The following is a 19,265-nucleotide window of genomic DNA, read 5'->3' as shown; positions in this document are numbered from 1 at the left end:
TAGATATTTTGCATGTCAACTAAGAAGGTGTCCATTAGCTTCTTATTTACATTTCTGTTACTGTTAATATTGCTGTTATGCTATAAAACTTCAAGGTTCTGTTTATGTTAGAAAAATATCCTTCTTGTATTTTATTCTCACCAAGTTTATGTATATAGAACAGTTTTGCTTTTCCTTCTCTTTTGTGCACATCCTGTAATCCGTTTCGAATTCGAGTCTCGTAATCCACAAACTCCACTACTTCTCTTGGTAGCTTCGCCATGTTGCCACGCCTTCGTTTGTAATTATCCATGCAAGTAAAAGTTGCTCTTTGTCTACGTCTACGACACCGGACATGAGTTTGCGTGGTGATGAACACACAGGAATGGTATTTACAAGGTCGTGCTATCTGCGTTTACGTTTGCGCTAAAAATCTTGACGCGAGTGCCGGTTCAGCTACTTCAACAATCGATCGTCTTCTTCTTTTTTTCCAAACTGCGTCTTACTTCGTGTGCAATGTATCCTGAATGTCAGTAAGACACAGAACCCAATAAAAACGAAGTTGTATTGGTACCTCCCTACAAAGCTATTCGACGAGAAATTCCTTCCTTCGACGCTGTTTCCTCAACGAGGTGCAGCAACCGAAAATATTACCAATGAACCTTGCACCCAGTCAAGACTATGCACTGTAATAATTTATCTTCTTCTCAGGCTTAAACTGTATCGTAAGATCGGTCACCTCGAGCATTCGTCCGAGCGACCCGCATACGCCTCAGTCTCCCTAATAGCTCGTACCTACTCCAGTACCCCTCTGCTACCATATCAAGTGGGACAGAGACTTTTTAGAGACTTATGAGGCGTTCTTGGACGAAGAAGAAGAAGAAGAAGAAAAAGAAGAAGAACGTAGAGAGTTTCCCATAGAAGGTCAATATCCAGATCGAGTTTCAATACACTACAGAATAATTCATTCTGGAATCAAGTACGAGAGCTTTACCAATATGGTCACATATTTCATAGCTGGGCAGGTTCGTAACATATGGCCCTTTACTGTACTGAATTATCCTCTCGCTGTATCAAATTTGCGTCTTCGACGTTTTGAAGCAGCTTTTTTATGCTTCAGTATGTTTTTACTGTCTTTTTCCCCCTCATGGCATCATTAGGTAGTTTAAAAGTAGTTTCGGGCGCTGATAACCTTGCTGTTTAGTGCCCTTCGCTATAAATCATCATCAAAAGTATTTTAGACGTCGTGATTGTAGGACTATAAAGAGAGTGAACATGTTAATTAGTACAATTAGGAAAGTCTCTACGAAGTTGGGAAAGCAGCACATAGAGGTATTGGCTGAACTAAAACTGTGGCGGCAGATTCCGTGTAATACATGTTTATGTCTGTAGGTAAGAGCACTGTTCCGCAAAGGAACAGCAGCACGTAGAGATATTGGCTGAACTAAAACTGTGGCGGCAGATTCCGTGTAATACATGGTTATGTCTGTAGGTAAGAGCACAGCTCCGCAAAGGCAAGGTTTTGCATCTAAGTACAGGGTGACGCAGGGGAACGGGAAATTTTAAACGTTACAGTTGGCAGCACTGTATCGCCGGCAGATGTTCGAAACTTTGCACAATTGATGTGAACGCATTGCCATTTAGTAATCATGGAGAATTGGACTGGTGCGGAACGTGCAGTAGCTGTGAGAGCGTTTTACAAAAATGGTGACAGCATTACCAGCTTGGACGTCACGGACGTGTCCCATCTGCTCACGCGATTACAACGTGGGTGCGTAATTTTGAAGAAACAGGATCTGACTTGAAAAAGAAACCTCCAGGTGGCATTCCAACGGTACGTACCCCAGAGAACATTGCAGTTGCTAGAGCTGCAATCGAGAGACATCCTCGCCGCTCCGTTCGACAGCATTCATCTAAGGATTCAGCGACGAAGCTTGCAAAGAATACTGCGTGAATTAGACTTCCACCCTATAAGTTGCAGATTGTGCAACACTTACATGAACGAGACCCAGCGTCACGTATGAAGTTTAGTAGCCAGATATTGGCTCAAAAGCAACGAGGACGCGAATTTCCTTGGTAACTTATGGATATCAGACGAAGCCCATTTAGACCTGAAGGGATTCGTGAACAAACAGAATTTTCGTTATTGGGCACAGGACAATCCTTGTGAGTTTCACCAGCGACCACTACATAGCGCCAAGGTCACAATATGGTGTGCTGTATCATGTCATGGTGTTATCGGCCCTTATTTTTTTGAACATGAGGATGGTAGTGCAGTGACAGTAACACCCGCTCGATATGTTGAAATGCTTCAAACATTCTTTACACAGAGACTGTACGAGCTTAACCTTAACGTCGAAAACATTTGGTTTCAGCAGGTCGGAGCCACGTCACACACTGCTCGACAATCGATGGCAGCAGTTCGTCAATTGTTTGGAAGACGCATTATTTCACGTAACGGTGACATTGCATGGCCTGCGACATCCCCTGATCTTAGTGTGTGCGACTTCTTCCTGTGGGGATATCTTAAAGGCAAGGTGTACCGTATCCCCAAGATTTGCTGCACCGCGCATTCCAGAGTTTTCATAAGAGGCTGTTAGAGTGTGAACGCCGAATGGGAGCACATCTTTCCGATGTCATCTTTAAAAAGTAAAGAGACACTTTTGGACATTTTGATTGTAAAGACATACTGAATAATGGCATACTGAATACATTCACTTTCGTTAATAAATTACTAATTTTATGAATTTATTCATGGAAATGACGTTATTTCAAAATTTTCCATTTCCCTGCGCCACCCTGTACCTATCCGGAGTTTCAGGAAGTTGCAAAACCGTAATTAGCTGCTGTGACGATGTCTGTCAATATCAGCAGACCACTAGAACAAACAGTGGCTGCTGGGGGTTCATGCTCCACTTTCCGGCAAAGGCGGCGTGTCGAGAGACGGAAACAGTGTGCAGGTGGCGTAGCTCGGAGCACGTTGCACCACGATGTGACTTCACGCCTTCAAAAGTTGTCCAGCTGTTCTTCCCGCCGACTACAGCGTTACGCCATTTTTCGCTTGTGCTGCACAGGAAATTACTCCGATGAAGAATAAATGGAATAAGTGAAAGAAACACTGAGGACAGTAATAAAACTGCGAGAAGAGCAGATAGAATCGGTAAGCTTCGCTGACAACTTAGGTGTTCTTGCCGAAAGTGGGACGGGTTTAAAACTGTCACACGTAGTTGATTCACATTGGTTAAATTGTGTAACAGAAATACAGATGACGCCTTACCGGCATACAAACCCTTCTACAGTCAAAACAGGTAAAATGAATGAGGAACCTATCGTCTTGTCTACTGAGGCATCTAGGAACAGCCAACTGTGAAAGGAGCAGTAGATGGCAAAAATAGCAAACACTGGAATGTGTAAGATAAGTTATCGAGATTGTCAGTGTCAATGAAATTCACCAACAGCGCTGTAACTTAAGATGATATTTTATTTTATTTTGAAAGCTACTATTTTCAGCATTTCATTATGCAATCCTCAGGTGCCATATGCATCTCTCCAAACAGACAAAGATGTCATATACACCGATAAATCACTTTCTGTGCATGACATCTTCAATTATTTGGAGAGATGCATATGGGGCCTGAAGATAACATAATGAAATGCTGAAACTGGTAGCCTTCAAAATAAAATAAAATAACATCTTAGGTTATGCGGCAGCCAGTGAAAGTCACTGACATTGACAATTACTTGACCAGCCGGTGTACCCTGTCCGTAAAAGACCAACAGAGAGTGGAGTTATCGAGATTGTCAAAAATGGTTCAAATGGCTCTGAGCACTATGGGACTTAACATCTGTGGTCATCAGTCCCCTAGAACTTAGAACTACGTAAACCTAATTAACCTAAGGACATCACACACATCCATGCCCGAGGCAGATTTCGAACCTGCGACCGTAACAGTCGCGCGGTTCCGGACTGAGCGCCTAGAACCGCTAGACCACCGCTGCCGGCTCGAGATTGTCGCATGCACAATGTATTTATTTGTAGAAAGTAGCACATGATATGAAGACACGCATCACACTATCAAACTAGTTGCAACAGTGATGAGTCACAGTATAAGCCTGCTTATAAATATGACGCTGAACCCTCTCTGGCCTCGGTGCATGCCCTGGTTTGGTTGTGAAGGGTGTCATAAATCAGTTGGATCCTCTCCGGAGACAAACTGGCCCACCAGTGTATTAACTGCTCCTTGATATTCTAGCTTCTGACAACCGAGGAGGTCCTACACATGTTCCACTGGGGATAGATCTGGGGATCTCGCTGCTCTTGGGAGGCAGACACGTGCTATGTGTGGACGAGCAATATCCTGTTGGAAAATGACACCACAGTACTGTCGCAAGAAGACACAGGATGTCCGTTTCGTACCGCTGTGCCTGTCAGAGTTCCTTCAGTCGTCACTGCTTGATGTCATACCCGATGGTTTCCCATACCACGTCGTCAGGAGTGACACTGTTGTGTCTCTCCAAAACACTGGAAAAATGGGGTCTCTCCCCTGGTCAAATGGGGCCAATCCTCTGGTCAATGGCACAATCGCCGACGATGGTCATCCGGAAGAGGGCAGAACCGTACTTCACTGCATCAGCAGTCCATTCTCCCCAGTCACAGCACCATTCCATGCACAGTCGTTTGCGTTATATTAACAGCAGCCTACGGATGTCACTGTTATTCCTTAGGCCGACAGCTGTTAGGGCCTGGTCAACAGTGCCAGGTTACACAGAATACAGCAGGGAGTCCATCACTTGTTCTCGAACGGCAGGCGCAGATATGAAGGACTTGCAATGCGCTTGGTGCACATTACGGCGATTCACCCTTGTGGTAGTCAGATGTGGTTGACTGTAGCCTTGACGACGAGTATGCCTGCCTGCCCTCATGCAGCCATGCGGTTCAACACTGGGCCACTGACACACCGGTACGCTCCAAAAATCTGCCTGTTGCACGATGTGATCAGCTCGCCAAATGGAGACTCACAATGAAGCCGCTTTCAAACTCATTTTTGCACGGTATGTCCGTGTCCTTCACTGAGGTCACTCAGAATTCCGACGCCGTTCATGCCCCTTATATACCCTGGCGAGCACTGTTAACAACACTAAACACGAACAACATTAATGCAGTCTAATGACTAGACCACATCTCACAGAGCATTGCAGCTCCAATCGTTTACATACCCGCCGATGATGAATACATGCACGAAGCTATATTGACATCCGACTGTGTCTTCTGGGCTCTTCACTTTTTTGCCCCGCAATGTCGTCCGTAGGTACTGGTCAGTAAAAATAAATGACGGTGCCGTCGTGTAGTAATATTTCACAACGTTTCGATCACTGCTACAAGACTCGCTTGTACACTAGTGGCCATTAAAATTGCTACACCAAGAAGAAATGCAGATGACGAACGGGTATTCATTGGACAAATATATTATACTAGAATTGACATGTGATTACATTTTCACGCAATTTGGGTGCATAGATCCAGAGAAATCAGTACCCAGAAACAACCACTTATGGCCGTAATATCGGCCTTGATACGCCTGGGTATTGAGTCAAACAGAGCTTGGATGTCGTGTACGGGTACAGCTGCCCATGCAGCTTCAACACGATACCACAGTTCTTCAAGAGAAGTAACTGGCGTATTGTGACGAGCCAGTTGCTCGGCCGCCATTGACCAGACGTTTTCAATTGGTGAGACATCTGGAGAATGTGCTGGCCAGGGCAGCAGTCGAACATTTTCTGTATCCAGAAAGGCCTGTACAGGACCTGCAACACGCGGTCGTACATTATCCTACTGAAATGTAGGGTTTCGCAGGGATCGAATGAAAGGTAGAGCCACGGGTCGTAACACATCTGAAATGTAACGTTTTGCCATTCATGCACACAGGTTCTTCGTTGAGTACACCATCGCAGGCGCTTCTGTCTATGGTGCAGCGTCAAGGGTAACCGCCGCCATGGTCTCCGAACTGATAGTCCATGCTGCTGCAAACGTCGTCGAACTGTTCGTGCAGATGGTTGTTGTCTTGCTAACGTCCCCGTCTGTTGACCCAGGGATCCATTACAGCCATGTGGATAAGATGCCTGTCATCTCGACTACTAGTGATACGAGGCCGTTGGGATCCAGCGCGGCGTTCCGTATTACCCTCCTGAACCCACCGATTCCATATCCTGCTAATTGGATCTCGACCATCGCGAGCAGCAATGTCGCGATGCGATAAACCGCAATCGCGATAGGCTACAATCCGACCTTTATCAAAGTCGGAAACGTGATGGTACGCATTTCCCCTACTTACACGAGGCATCACAACAACGTTTCACCAGGCAACGCCGGTCAATTGCTGTTTGTGTATGAGAAATCGGCTGGAAACTTTCCTCATGTCAGCACGTTGTAGGTGTCGCCACCGGCGCCAGTCTTTGTGTGAATGCTCTGAAAAGCTAATCATTTGCATATCACAGCATCTTCTTCCTGTCGGTTGAATTTCGCGTCTGTACCACGTCATCTTCGTAGTGTAGCAATTTTAATGGCAAGTAGTGTATACCGTGAATCTTTTTAGTGCAACTGTCAAAAAGATTAATTTTAGATCTCAGCTGAATTTCACACAAACTCTAACCAGCGATTGCTTAGATCCTACATCTTCCCAGATTGATAATTCCTTGTTCCCACGCAATGGATCATATTACCGAGACGAGCTGCCAGTAAACAAAGGCTGTGGATTTCTAGTGCTTACGCAGTACTAAGATAGCGTGGTACACTTGTTGACAAACATCTTCGGGCAAACAAAGAAACCTACATGGCAAAAGTTAGCATGTAACTGTCGACAAAGGCTGCTTCTGCTAATTTTATTTTACTTATTCATACTTTTTCAATGGACCAGTTTCGGGAATTACCGCTCGTCATCTGTCGCTAGCTAACAGACAAGTTTTATAACTTCAGTAATAAATTAGAGCAATATAAACTTCCAAAGACGTACTTACACGACATACAGTCAAAGGGTATAGAAATGCAACATCGATGTACTTATGCCGCGTGGAGTGGCCGCGAGGTTTAGGACGCCATGTCACGGATTGCGCGGCCTCTCCCGCGAGAAGTTAGAGTCCTCCCTCGGCCATGGGTGTGTGTGTTGCTCTTATCATAAGTTAGTTTAAGGAGTGCCGAAGTCTAGCGACCGATGACCTCAGCAGAAATTAGACCCTTAGAAACTCACACACATTTATGTACTTCCTTATTACAGCCCATTGGGAAAATACAAAATGGGCAAGTAAGTCAAAGATAAAGCCGAAGCAGATAAAACCAGTGAGGAAAGTAAAAACTTAAAAACATAAAGTAAATCTTGTTCTTAAGTATGGAAAGCGTGTGACAGACGTTATATGTAGCGTCAAATTAAGTACGTAACATAAGATAATTAGTCAAATGATAAGGGAAATTTGTGTATTGGAAGGAGTTAAATAAGGCCAATTAACGATTCTGTCTGGAAACCGAACGACCATTTACCTCGCAAGCACGACTTCCTGTATGTTGCTATAGCAGAGAACCTGCTACAAAGTGATCAGACAGAGAATATTATGGCTCGCATTTAGCAAAGTAACCATCGCGCTACGAGACATTAATGGTGTCAGTTTCTAGTGCCGCGTCCGTCAATGGAACTGGGGAGAGCTTCCGGCTGGCAGTCTCTCATATTCCACAAGACAGGTAGTGAAATATAAATATGAGTGTAGATGATCGCCTACAACGTCATTGGTACTATACTTCACTGACTACTGTAGTTAACGAATAACGTAAATGTGAATGAAGAGCAATGTCTCCATCAGTAGCTTTCCAGGCGTGGGAAAGAGAAGTCACTCCCCCTCCCCCTCTCGCCGACACTAACGTGCCACAAGTCTTCATGCTTTTGGTTTCTCCAAGAAAGTTTCCGTTTTGTTTGCTTACTTGTCGATATTCCCCGCGCAAGACACGACCAGACAAGGAACCAAATATGAAATCGTTCTACAGGCGACCATTACACGTCTTTTCTCGTATTTTACCACAAATTATAAGTTCTATATGGCTATGCTGCTGACCCTGGAACTACCTTAAATGCTAGTTTCTAATTTCTGAAATTATTGGAGAGAAACCTTTCGGTTATTTGGAGATTTCGTTTGTAGTTAACTCGTAAACCTTGAATATCGCGTCGCCCTTTCGAAATGCAGGAGCGGGAAACTGACGCAGAATCACGGGGCATTGGACAGCTGTGAAAACCTGAGCTATTCTGACGAAGATCGGGAATTGGTAGTTATATCCGTTCGCCTACATTCTGCCACTAGATTCATACCAGAAGGAGAAGCAATCGTCGCAAAACCTAAATATTTGTTCGATTTTTAGAATTCGGATGAAAAAGAGAGTTACCTATTTCACTATATCACTTTCTGGCCTCTACGAAGATTATTATTCGGTTATATATGCAGTTGTTTCTGTTTTACCTTTCGGAAGCTAGTGTCTTTAATTCAGACTTTTTCATATTTCTGAGACAGTATTAGTTGCAAAAGGATTTGTATTCCTACTTTCGTCTAGTGGTTTATCATGGGTATGTAGGTCACACGCGGCCTGCGCGCTAACTTAAGAGACAGAGAGCCGAGCCTGATCCGAATGGAGTCTCCCAGATAAAATCTACACACCGCATTAGTGAACGATACTTAAAACTCAAAATATAAAAAAAATTATTTAGAAAGTAGTGCCATAGTTCGTGATACTACTGCTGAAGTAAAGCACATCGTGAGAAGCAAACAATTAGGTCCCTGCAACCAGAGAAATTGTCGAGATGCTCAAAGTTGGGCCAACGCACTACCAGTAGAATACACCGTTATCAAAAGGCTAACAGCTGTTACTCATAGCTGTTAGAGTATCTTTTTAAATGGAATGCTGAATATACTTATCCGGTGGTACTTATAATTAGATCCCAATTAAACGATAATGTGATGACTGGGTGTTGTGTGATGTCCTTAGGTTAGTTAGGTTTAAGTAGTTCTAAGTTCGAGGGGACTGATGACCATAGATGTTAAGTCGCATAGTGCTCAGAGCCATTTGAACCATTTTAAACGATAACGTATCTCTTAATTCGAACACTATTTACACTTTCTCCTATTATATTTATATTGTAACTGAGCGCCTCAGCGCGTACCCTGTTTAGTGACTGGAAACATCTGCCCATGGACGCACAGTGGTCGTCTTGCGGTGGGTGTTATCATGCTGGTAGTGCAATTTGAACGCCTTCACAATATTGGTATTTGCAATGTACCCTTATCGGTCACGTCCCACAATGAGCTATATGATATTACTTGAATAAGGAGTTATAGTACGTTAACATATCTTTATTTAATTTTTTAACCACTTTTTCATATCTTGGGTTTTCACCGATGTGAGTCCCCTGGCTGATAACCATTCTCTCTACTTTTTTTACAGATCTGAAATGGTTGTTCAGCAACTGAATCGGTTATATAACTGCTTGTTTGTATTGCGAACAAAAGGAAACTTAAAGTAACCCACGATTTTTTTTCTAAAATGAAAGACTGCACTTGCTTCCAGGAAGAAACACAAGAATTCAACTTCATAGAGTTCGCGAAATCAGATGACTCGGTTGATTATAAATTGGTGCAGTACTACACACTACATAGTAGTCACACCCATTAGTTCAACCAGACTTAAACGCACAATGAGGTAACGGAGCACTAGCACACAGCAATCCAAAATTTGGAGATTTATCGCGCCAGAACAGTGATGCGGTCTCGATATTTTTGCGTAGGCTGTAACTAATACATTACTTGTGCACTCCACGTGTATTACCGTGCAAAGCTGAGACCTTTCGCAGTTATTTCTGCTTAAATCACAAGATTTGCGATTAACGACATGGCTGTCGGCCATATTGGATGAAATTAATCTCATCGTCGAGACGATAGCAACAAAGAAATGCTGTTCCGTGGGACCTGTTTTTAAACATGCAAATGTCTTAGAACTGTTGTCGCACAATGGTTATCACTAAACACAATGTCTCCATGACGAACGAGGTGTGACGTGCAGAGTATTGGCGCACACACTGAAATAGCAGCCAGGTAAGAGACTACTTCCTACGTTTACGTTATTCTTCAGGAATACAGGGCCTCCATGTACATAACAGGTACAATCACATCTGTCATTACACATTTCCTTGATAATGGGGAGCTACGCTTGTTCTTGACCTGTGTTGCCTTTATTGCCTCAATCGATAATGTCGTTATCAGCTGCAGGTGTTTGTAAGCCTTACGGAGTGATTAATCTAATCAGTGCCGCGATAGTATAAAGCAGTAATTTCTGTAAATGTGAAGCAAGTGAGTATTTCAGAATTTTTCCTACTTTACATATTTCCCAGAAGTGACACACAGATTAGATTTCACGTTAATAGAGCTACTAGAGAAAATTGCGAACCGTTTAAAAAAACATCTAAAAATTTTCGAAAGTCAACAGAGAAATAGAGAATCGCGTAGAGGCAATAAGCTCCAATGACCATGTTTACGAACGGAGGTAGTTAGTTGTGATGATCAATGTGAGTTATCTCTGTATATTTAACAGTAATGTAACGGTGAAGATTCTAGAAAAATGTAAAACTAATAACTGCCTTTGGCTATGCAATTTATCACTCTCAACAGGGACTAATCAATTCATAGCACCGAAGCACGATAATATAAAGTAGAGCAAATTTGTTGCGTTTTTGGATTTGGTCTTTGATAATTGCTGTTAAAGGTACGGTTTATCTATTTACTAAATAAGCAATGTGAATTGTAGGATTCGATTCAATGGCGGAATACTGGGAAACAGCAATTTATTTTCAGATTGGAATAGTGGGGGATATCGAACATATACTACTTCACAAAACTATTAAAATTGCTAGCGGTCTTCTTTTTATAGCTTCAACTGTGTAATTACGCTGCTACAATTCTCAACAAAATTGATCATCTCAGAGTTAATAGGTGAGAACTGAGAGTGACGCTAGAAATTTATATACTTACCGCTTTGAAATTTGATACAGTTTGAGTCCATATAGATCTGAGTACATTTCTTCCCTAACTCAAACCATTTCTGCACCTAGTTTTTCTAGAGGTCCGCCATTTCCTGTCTTCCGGTAGAACTCAAGAACCTATCTACAGTAAACGGCTCACCCGCCACCATTGAGAAGAACGATTTTGAAAAAACTTGGCACAGCACAAGAACTCAGTCCAAGGTCGAACTGCAGTCGCGCACCAATTCCCACGACGAACAGCTCCTTAGCAATACGTGCAGTCTTTGGTCTTTTGCGTCGGCTTAGTAAACCCACCATATCTAAGCGACCACCTTACAAAATCCTAAAAAAAACCTATTTTTGAGGCGCAGTATACGGATACTAGTAACCGTAACTTGCCCCTCCCCTCCCCTTTTATTTCAATTATGGAACTCCCACGTACAAAACATCGGTTTCACACAAGTTTCACAATAAGTATCGCGTAGTGATATAGTTTTACCGGTACATTCAGTGCCATATGTCTGCAAAATCTATTGAGAATAAAGCTAGTACTAAAGAAATAATAAATTAAAACGCCATGCGTGATGCTGCAGTTATCCCGCATGAACAGCGAAAATATAGTAAGTGATAAACTTTTTTTCTTTTCATTTCCTGCGGGAGACGTAACCGAGAAAAAGTATTTAAAAGGATTGAAACTATGTATAAAGTTGACAGAAATCGCTAAGTCCTCTCATTCTCAAATGCTGGGCGATTAAGAGTCTGGGTAATTTGCGCGCAGTGACTCGTGCTGCCTGAAGATATAATCACAGTTTCTGGCTGTAATATTTGTTTGACTGTGTTAAACCTATAGAAAAGTTAATACCTGTTACTGAGTAGACCACTAAAGAAATTTACAGTTTTGAAATTCGGTCAACAATTATACAAAATGCTGAAAATCAAATTTTGGTTGCCCCTGGAACTGGGACCGTTACCGAGGTTAGTCGTTTAGTAATATAGGTTCTACAGCCCCCTACCCAGTGCTTTAGAATCTACATCTACATCTACATCCATACTCCGCAAGCCACCTGACGGTGTGTGGCGGAGGATACCTTGAGTACCTCTATCGGTTCTCCCTTCTATTCCAGTCTCGTATTGTTCGTGGAAAGAAGGATTGTCGGTATGCTTCTGTGTGGGCAATTAACAAAAAAATTAGCCGAATAGCTTGCTCAGAGACCTATAAACTACAGTCAGCGACGCGGTCTATCAGTGGACGGGATGATAAGAAACTATGTTTACATAGTATGAAGGCTTTCACGACCGGATGACATATCTTCTGGTAAACCTTGCGGGATGTAAGGTCGTGATCCATGAAACTCTTCAGCTCCTAACGTTTCGTCCAGTGCTTCGCTGGACATCTTCAGAGGGGTGTTTCTCCTCCGGTGAGTCTTGCCGGAGGAGAAACACCCCTCTGAAGATGTCCAGCGAAGCACTGGACGAAACGTTAGGAGCTGAAGAGTTTCATGGATCACGACCTTACATCCCGCAAGGTTTACCAGAAGATATATGTTTACATACATACTCCGAATGTTATTGTGGAGTTAATGGCGAAAGGTAGGTACATTGTACCAGTATTACCGACATACTGACCTATTTTATCTGCGTGCTGAGCAAGGGAAGAATGACTGTCTGTATGCATCCGTACGTAATCTCATCTGTCTTATGATGCCCACGCGAGACAGACAATGGTGGCAGCATAATGTTCTTCGAATACAGCAGGTTATCCAAATTTACAGGACAAGTAGCACAAATTTAAGGGTTGTCGAATTAAGTAAATAGCTAGGGTTGCAGCTACGAACGACTTAAACTGTAAAGGCCAATCAGAGACAGCTTTTTATGGGCAGAACACTTAGAAGCTGCAAGCAATCCACTACAGAGACTGACCACACTACGCTTGTTCCTCCTCTTCTGGAGTATCCCAGACGGTATTGAAGACATCGAAAAAGTTCAAAGAAGTACAACTCGTTCCGTATTATAGCGAAAGAGGGAAGAGTGCGTCATTGATACGATAAGAACGTTAGGGTGGCAGACATTAAAACAAAAGAGTTTCTCGTTGTGGTGAGATCTTTTCTCGAAACATTAAGCAGTAACTTTTCTCCCCCGAAAGTCAAAATATTTTGTTGGCTCCCACCTACACTGCGAGAAACCAGCAACGTTACGAAAGAAGAGAAATCAGGTATCGCAAGGAAGCAAGGAAGATTTAGTTGTTCATTTTTTCCACTTGCTTTTCGATAGTTGAACACTACAGAAATAGTTTGAAAAAGGTTCCGTGCACCCTCCGCCATACACTGAAATATGAATGGCAGAATAATCATGTAGGTGCGGATATAGATGCACCCAACAGGATTTCGGGAGAAATAGAACGTCTTTCTTGCAAAATTCCCTTTTAAGATCCCCAAGTATTTCTCTTATACCTTGGTATGGGCTATACCGCGACGAAGAAGAATGAAAAATTAATTGAGGAAGTTAGATGACGATCAGTTTAGCTTTAGGAAAGATTGCATCAAGAACACAGTTCCGAGGTTGAGCTTGATAATGGAAGCGTGACTTAAGAAGCGTCGAGACATGTGCATAGAATTTTTCGATATGGAAAAAGCGTTCGACAACGTAAGAAGTTGCAAGACGCTCGAAATTCAGAGAAAAATAGAACCATGGGGAAGATGGACAGTGCACAATATGGTTCAAATGGCTCTGAGCACTATGGGACTCAACTGCTATGGTCATTAGTCCCCTAGAACTTAGAACTACTTAAACCTAACTAACCTAAGGACATCACACACACCCATGCCCGAGGCAGGATTCGAACCTGCGACCGTAGCAGCAGCGCGGCTCCGGACTGGAGCGCCTAGAACCGCACGGCCACCGCGGCCGGCTGCACAATATGTATAGGAACCAAGAGAGAGCAATAAGAATGGAAGACCAAGAACGAAATGCTCTCATTAAAAATGGTGTAAGACAAGGATGAAGTCTTAAGCCGCTGCTGTCAATCTATACATCGAAGAAGCAATGACAAATATTTAAAAAAAAGGGACACATGTGGGATTAAAATTCGGGTGAAAGGATATCAACGATAAATTCGCTATCCTCAGTAAAAGTGAGAAGCAATTGTATGACTTACTGAATGGAATGAACAGTCTAATCAGCACACGCTATGGACCGAGAATAAATCAAAGAAAGACGAAAGTAATGAGTAGCAGAAATGGAATTAACGATAAACTTAAAATCAGAATTGGGATCACGAAGACGTACTGAAGGAATCCTGTCAGCTTGGAAGCAAAATACCAATAAGAGAGGACACAAACAGGACAAAAAAAAGGCAGGGTAGCACAAGCGAAGGGGGCATTCCTGGTGAAAAGAAGTCTAATAATATCAAACATCGGTTTTGACTTGAAGAAAAAATTTCTTCCATTGTACAGAAGTGAATAATGGTAGTGAGAAAACCTGAAAAGAAGATAATCGAAGCGTTTGAAATGTGATGCTAAAGAAAGATGTTGAAAATTAGGTGAACTGATTAGAAGTGAGGAGGTTCTCCGAGATTCGACGAGGAGAGGAATATGTCGAGTGCATTGACAATAACAAGGGAAAGGACGAAAGGATATGTGCTAAGACATAAATGCACAACTTACATCATTGTTGAGGGCGCTGTGTAGGGTAAAAACTGTCGGGGAAGAGGTTGGGGTACATCTTGCAAATAGTTGGGTGCAAATGCTACACTGATATGAAGAAGAAGGCACAAGAGTGGAATTCGAGGCGGACCGCGTCAAACTAGTCTGAAGAATGATAACTAAAAAAAAATTTCTTCCTATTAAGATCGTAGCAAGGCGTCTTTGAATTCGTTGGTAGCTGGTTGTCATGCCCACTTGATAGGGACTGTTAACACTAGAGCATCATTTGCACGTATTGTGTATGTTCACGAAAGGCGCCTATGATATGGTCAGTTGTGAGCGATCCAGCACTGCCTCCACCACGCTGGACATCAGGTCTACTCACATCTGGCGAGGACGGCTCTCCATCCAGTCAGCATGTTGGGAGCGAGACGTCGTCAGTCCGTTCCACAGTTCCTGAAGGTGTTGGCTGATGATGTGAGTGGTGTGTGTGGTCGTGCACCGCGTCCCGGTACGTAGCCAGTGGTGTGGCAGGACAGCAGAGGGAGGCAGAATCGGAACGGTGTAGTCTGGTCGCTCGGTTGACTCCGCCGCTACCGCAACCGCTGCCGCTGCCGCCGCCACCTGCGCACGCCGACACTCCAGACACGGGAGGCGGCGCCGCGCCGTCCGCCGCCTTTATATGCAGCCAGTCTGGAGTGGGGGACCGGCCCGCTAGCGCGGAGGCGCGGCCTTCACGTGGTGCGCTCTGCAGATAGTGCGGGGCAGGTATTCAGCACACCTTGGCGCCACACAACATTGGCCCCAATCAACGTACCATGTCTTCAGCTCATTCCCAACATACACTGTCTGATCAGAAGTATCCGGACACTTATTAGTGGGCATTATGATAGTCGATATTCACCCTTCACCTTTAGGACAGCTACAACCCTGCTAGGGACAATTTCACGAAGGTGTCTGCATATCTGTGGAGGCGTGGCAGTCCAGTCTTCCTCAAGGGTCGAAACCTGAGAATGTTGTGATGTTGGACACTGGGGTCTTTAGGAAGTCAACATTGTAACTCAATCCCCTTAAGTTCAATTGCGTTCTGGTTGGGACTGTGGGCAGGCTCGCCCATATCAGGAATGTTATTGTCGATAGACCATTGTCTCATAAACTCTGATTTATGACAGTGTCCATTGTCATGCTGATAAAAACAGTGTTGTTGTTGTGGTCATCAGTCCACATACTGGTGTTGATGCAGCTCTCCATGCTGCTCTATCCTGTGCAAGCTTCTTCATCTCCCAGTATTTACCCTTCATTTTTAGGAAGGCTAGAACCCTGTTAGGGACAATTTCACGATCTGCATATCTGTGGAGGATTGGCAGTCCAGTCTTCCTCAAGAGTCGAGACCTGAGAATGTTGTGATGTTGGACACTGGGGACTTTAAGAAGTCGACGTTGTAACTAAATCCCCTTAAGTTCAATTGCGTTCCGGTTGGGACTGTGGGCAGTGGCATCCTTCTGAATCTGCTTAGTGTATTCATCTCTCGGTCTCCCTCTACGATTTTTACGCTCCACGCTTCCCTCCAGTACTAAACTGGTGACCCCTTGATGCCTCAGAACGTGTCCTACCAACCGATCTCTTATCTCAGTCAGGTTGTGCCACGAAGTTCTCTTCTCCCCAATTCTGTTCAGTACCTTCTCAATAGTTACGTGACCTACCCATCTAATGTTCAACGTTCTTCTGCAGCACCACATTTCGAAAGCTTCTATTCTCTTCGTGTCTAAACTATTTATCGTCCAAGTTTCACTTCCATACATGGCTACTAAGACTAAACTCCTCCTGAACAGGCCATGAAGGCCCAACGGTACCGACCAGCCGCCGTGTCATCCTCAGACCACAGGCGTCACTGGATGCGGATATGGAGGAGCATGTGGTCAGCACACAGTTCCCCCGGCCGGAGCCGCTACTTCTCAATCAAGTAGCTTCTCAGTTTGCCTCACAAGGGCTGAGTGCACCTCGCTTGCCAACAGCGCTCGGCAGACCGGATGGTCACCCAGCCAAGTGCTAGCCCAGCCCGACAGCGCTTAACTTCGGCGATCTAACGGAAACCGGTGCTACCACTGCGGCAAGGCCGTTGGCATACATGGCTACACTCCATATAAATACTTTGAGAAAAGGCTTCCTGGCAGTTATATCTATACTCGACGCTAACAAATTTCTCTTCTTCAGAAACGCTTTCCTTGCCATAACCAGTCTGCATTTTATATCCTCTCTGCTTTGACCATCATCAGTTATTTTGCCCCACAAATAGCAAAACTCATTTACTACTGTAAGTGTGTCATTTCCTAATCTCATTCCCTCAGCATCACCAGATTTAATTCGACTACATTCCATTATCCTCCAAACAGGAATCGTCTCCGAACTGATCTACTGAACGGAGTGTACAATGCTGTAAGATGTGTTCGTATCTTTTTGCATTTCGTGTTTTCTCAAGCACAATAAAGGGACCACACCATAAACACAGCAAACAGACCCTAACATAAAGTGACCACTCTACACCTCACTGTTGGCATTCTACATGATGGCGGTTAACGTTCTGCAGACATTCGAGAAACTCAAAACCATCCATCGGATTGCCACAGGATATGTGATTCCATCGGATTGCCACAGGATATGTGATTCATCACTCAAAATCAGTCGTGTCTGGTCATCCACTTTCAGTGGTGGCGTTCTTTACACAACTTCAATTTCCACTGGAAATGGAAATGATCGTTTGGCGTCATTGGCCGGGTGTTCCCATGCGGGCCTTGGTGCAGGTCTTATTACATTCGACGCCACATCGGGTGACCTGCACGCCGGATGGGGATGAAATGATGATGGAGACAGCACAACATCCAGTCCCTGAGCGGAGAAAATCCCCGACCCAGCCGAGAATCGATCCCGGGCCCGTAGGAAAGGAATTCGTCGCGCTGACCAGTCAGCTATCGGGGCGGACTCAAGTTCCACTTGGCATTGACTACAGAAATGCTTATGAGAAGCTGTACCCCATTCTTTTTAACTCCGTACACACAGTAATTGAGCCAACTGGACTACTGGCAGCAGTTTGGAAGTCTCTGCTCAATCCATCCGCTGATTTCATGCAATTTTTTTGCAACCACCGTCCTCAGTGCTCGACGGCCCCAATGAGTCGGTATACGAGGTCTATCTGGTCTTGATCTAGCTGTGGTTGTTCCTTCGGTTTTTCACTTCGCAGTCACATTACCAACAGTCGATTTCGACAGCTTTAGAAGCGTTGAAATGTCCATTGTGGGTTTGTTACTCAAGTGGCACCCAATGACTGTTCCACCTTCGAAGTCGCTGAACTCTCGTCATCGATCCATTATGCCGACACTGCTTTTCTACTGACAATGTGACACCCCGCCTTCTTTTATATTGACGGGTCCACCTCTCGTGACATTCAGTAGTTAATTTCCCACTACACAGGTGTGGTGGGACACTTTTGATCGGGCATGTACAAAGTTTAATGTGCGTTTAGTCCATTTTACACGAAAGAGTTTCTGGTCCACATCCACTAGTCTTTGTAGTTGCGCTGCAAGTACTCGTGTCTGTTTACGTCGGCTACCACGTCGTGAGTGCCACATTGACGTCAGTGATCAGTTGACAGCACCGAGTGTGCAGTTCTGCAGTATGTCGCAGACTGTGCACGTGCAGGAACAGGGACTGCGGCTCGTCTCCTAACAATGGAATAAAACTGAACATTTATTATCCTCCTAGTATAATATATAGTGGGCCTGTATTTAGAAACACAGTTACATTCTTTTACAAGAGATTCTTATTAAATGTCTACCTACATATGTGAACCAGCGGAAAATGCTCCTATCGGATCACAGAGATGGCGAATATCTTCGTCTTTAAGAGACTCTGACAGAAAAGCGGTCATTCCGCCTTCCTCACCAAATGTTTTCGCTAGCGAACATATCCGCTCTCTTTTAACACACAACATTCCGAATACTTTTACCTAGTCTCTCTCCCTAGGTAAGCCTTCATACTCAGCACCTACCTCCCATTGCCACTGTCCATTTATGTATCTCTCCCACTGTCTACTTTCTCTTCTATTGAGTCACGGCATGTCCCATTGCCACTCTCTGCACCATACCTCAGCAGCTGAAAAATTTTGGAGAATCCAACTTTTCATTGTACTCATATGTTTAAAATTTCGGCCCAAAATGCGCTCTCCCCTATACCCATGTGTTAGTTTGCCAATCTGAGAGGTTCCAGACTTCCAAGTCTATGTACGGTCCCCAAGTGACCATTCTTACAATACGTACTATTGGTACCCAAATATCATAGTTTTTCGGGTGTATCTTGATAATGGATAAAGATATTCCAAAACGGAAAAAATGGTGCTTCTAGGTGAATGTATAAAAAATGTACAGCTAAAATTTGAGCAGTTTGCCCAAGTTCGTTACTTAGATAATTGCGGCGCACAGAACAAAAAGATTTCTGCGGTTTTCTGCTTAAGTGCGGTAACTTCGAATCTCTGGATCTTAGTAATTCGCCGGCCGTAGTGGCCGAGTGGTTCTAGGCGCTACAGTCTGGAACCGCGCGACCGCTA

At 44.0% G+C, this 19,265-nt stretch overlaps 1 protein-coding gene and 1 pseudogene across 2 annotated transcripts in view; both read right to left on the bottom strand.

Annotated features, from left to right (window-relative positions):
• The window catches only part of LOC124619456 (putative inorganic phosphate cotransporter), a 358,088-nt gene that overhangs the window by 184,829 nt on the left and 153,994 nt on the right, over window positions 1-19,265 (bottom strand). Inside the window, exon 1 of one of the 2 annotated variants that reach the window (XM_047145853.1) lies at window positions 15,051-15,303. The exons of the other annotated variant lie outside the window; for it this stretch is intronic. Coding sequence (XP_047001809.1) covers window positions 15,051-15,084 — 34 coding nt within the window. The 5' untranslated portion in view covers window positions 15,085-15,303. Of the gene's footprint in view, window positions 1-15,050; window positions 15,304-19,265 lie in introns of those variants that run through there. 2 annotated transcript variants of the gene reach the window in all.
• On the bottom strand, window positions 16,672-16,789 carry LOC124620516 (annotated as a pseudogene).

This window comes from Schistocerca americana, chromosome 6 (assembly GCF_021461395.2).
Source record: "Schistocerca americana isolate TAMUIC-IGC-003095 chromosome 6, iqSchAmer2.1, whole genome shotgun sequence".
Classification (NCBI taxonomy): Eukaryota; Metazoa; Arthropoda; class Insecta; order Orthoptera; family Acrididae; genus Schistocerca; species Schistocerca americana.
The sequence above is the reverse complement of the archived record's forward strand: the minus strand, read 5'-3'. Positions and strand labels throughout refer to the sequence as shown.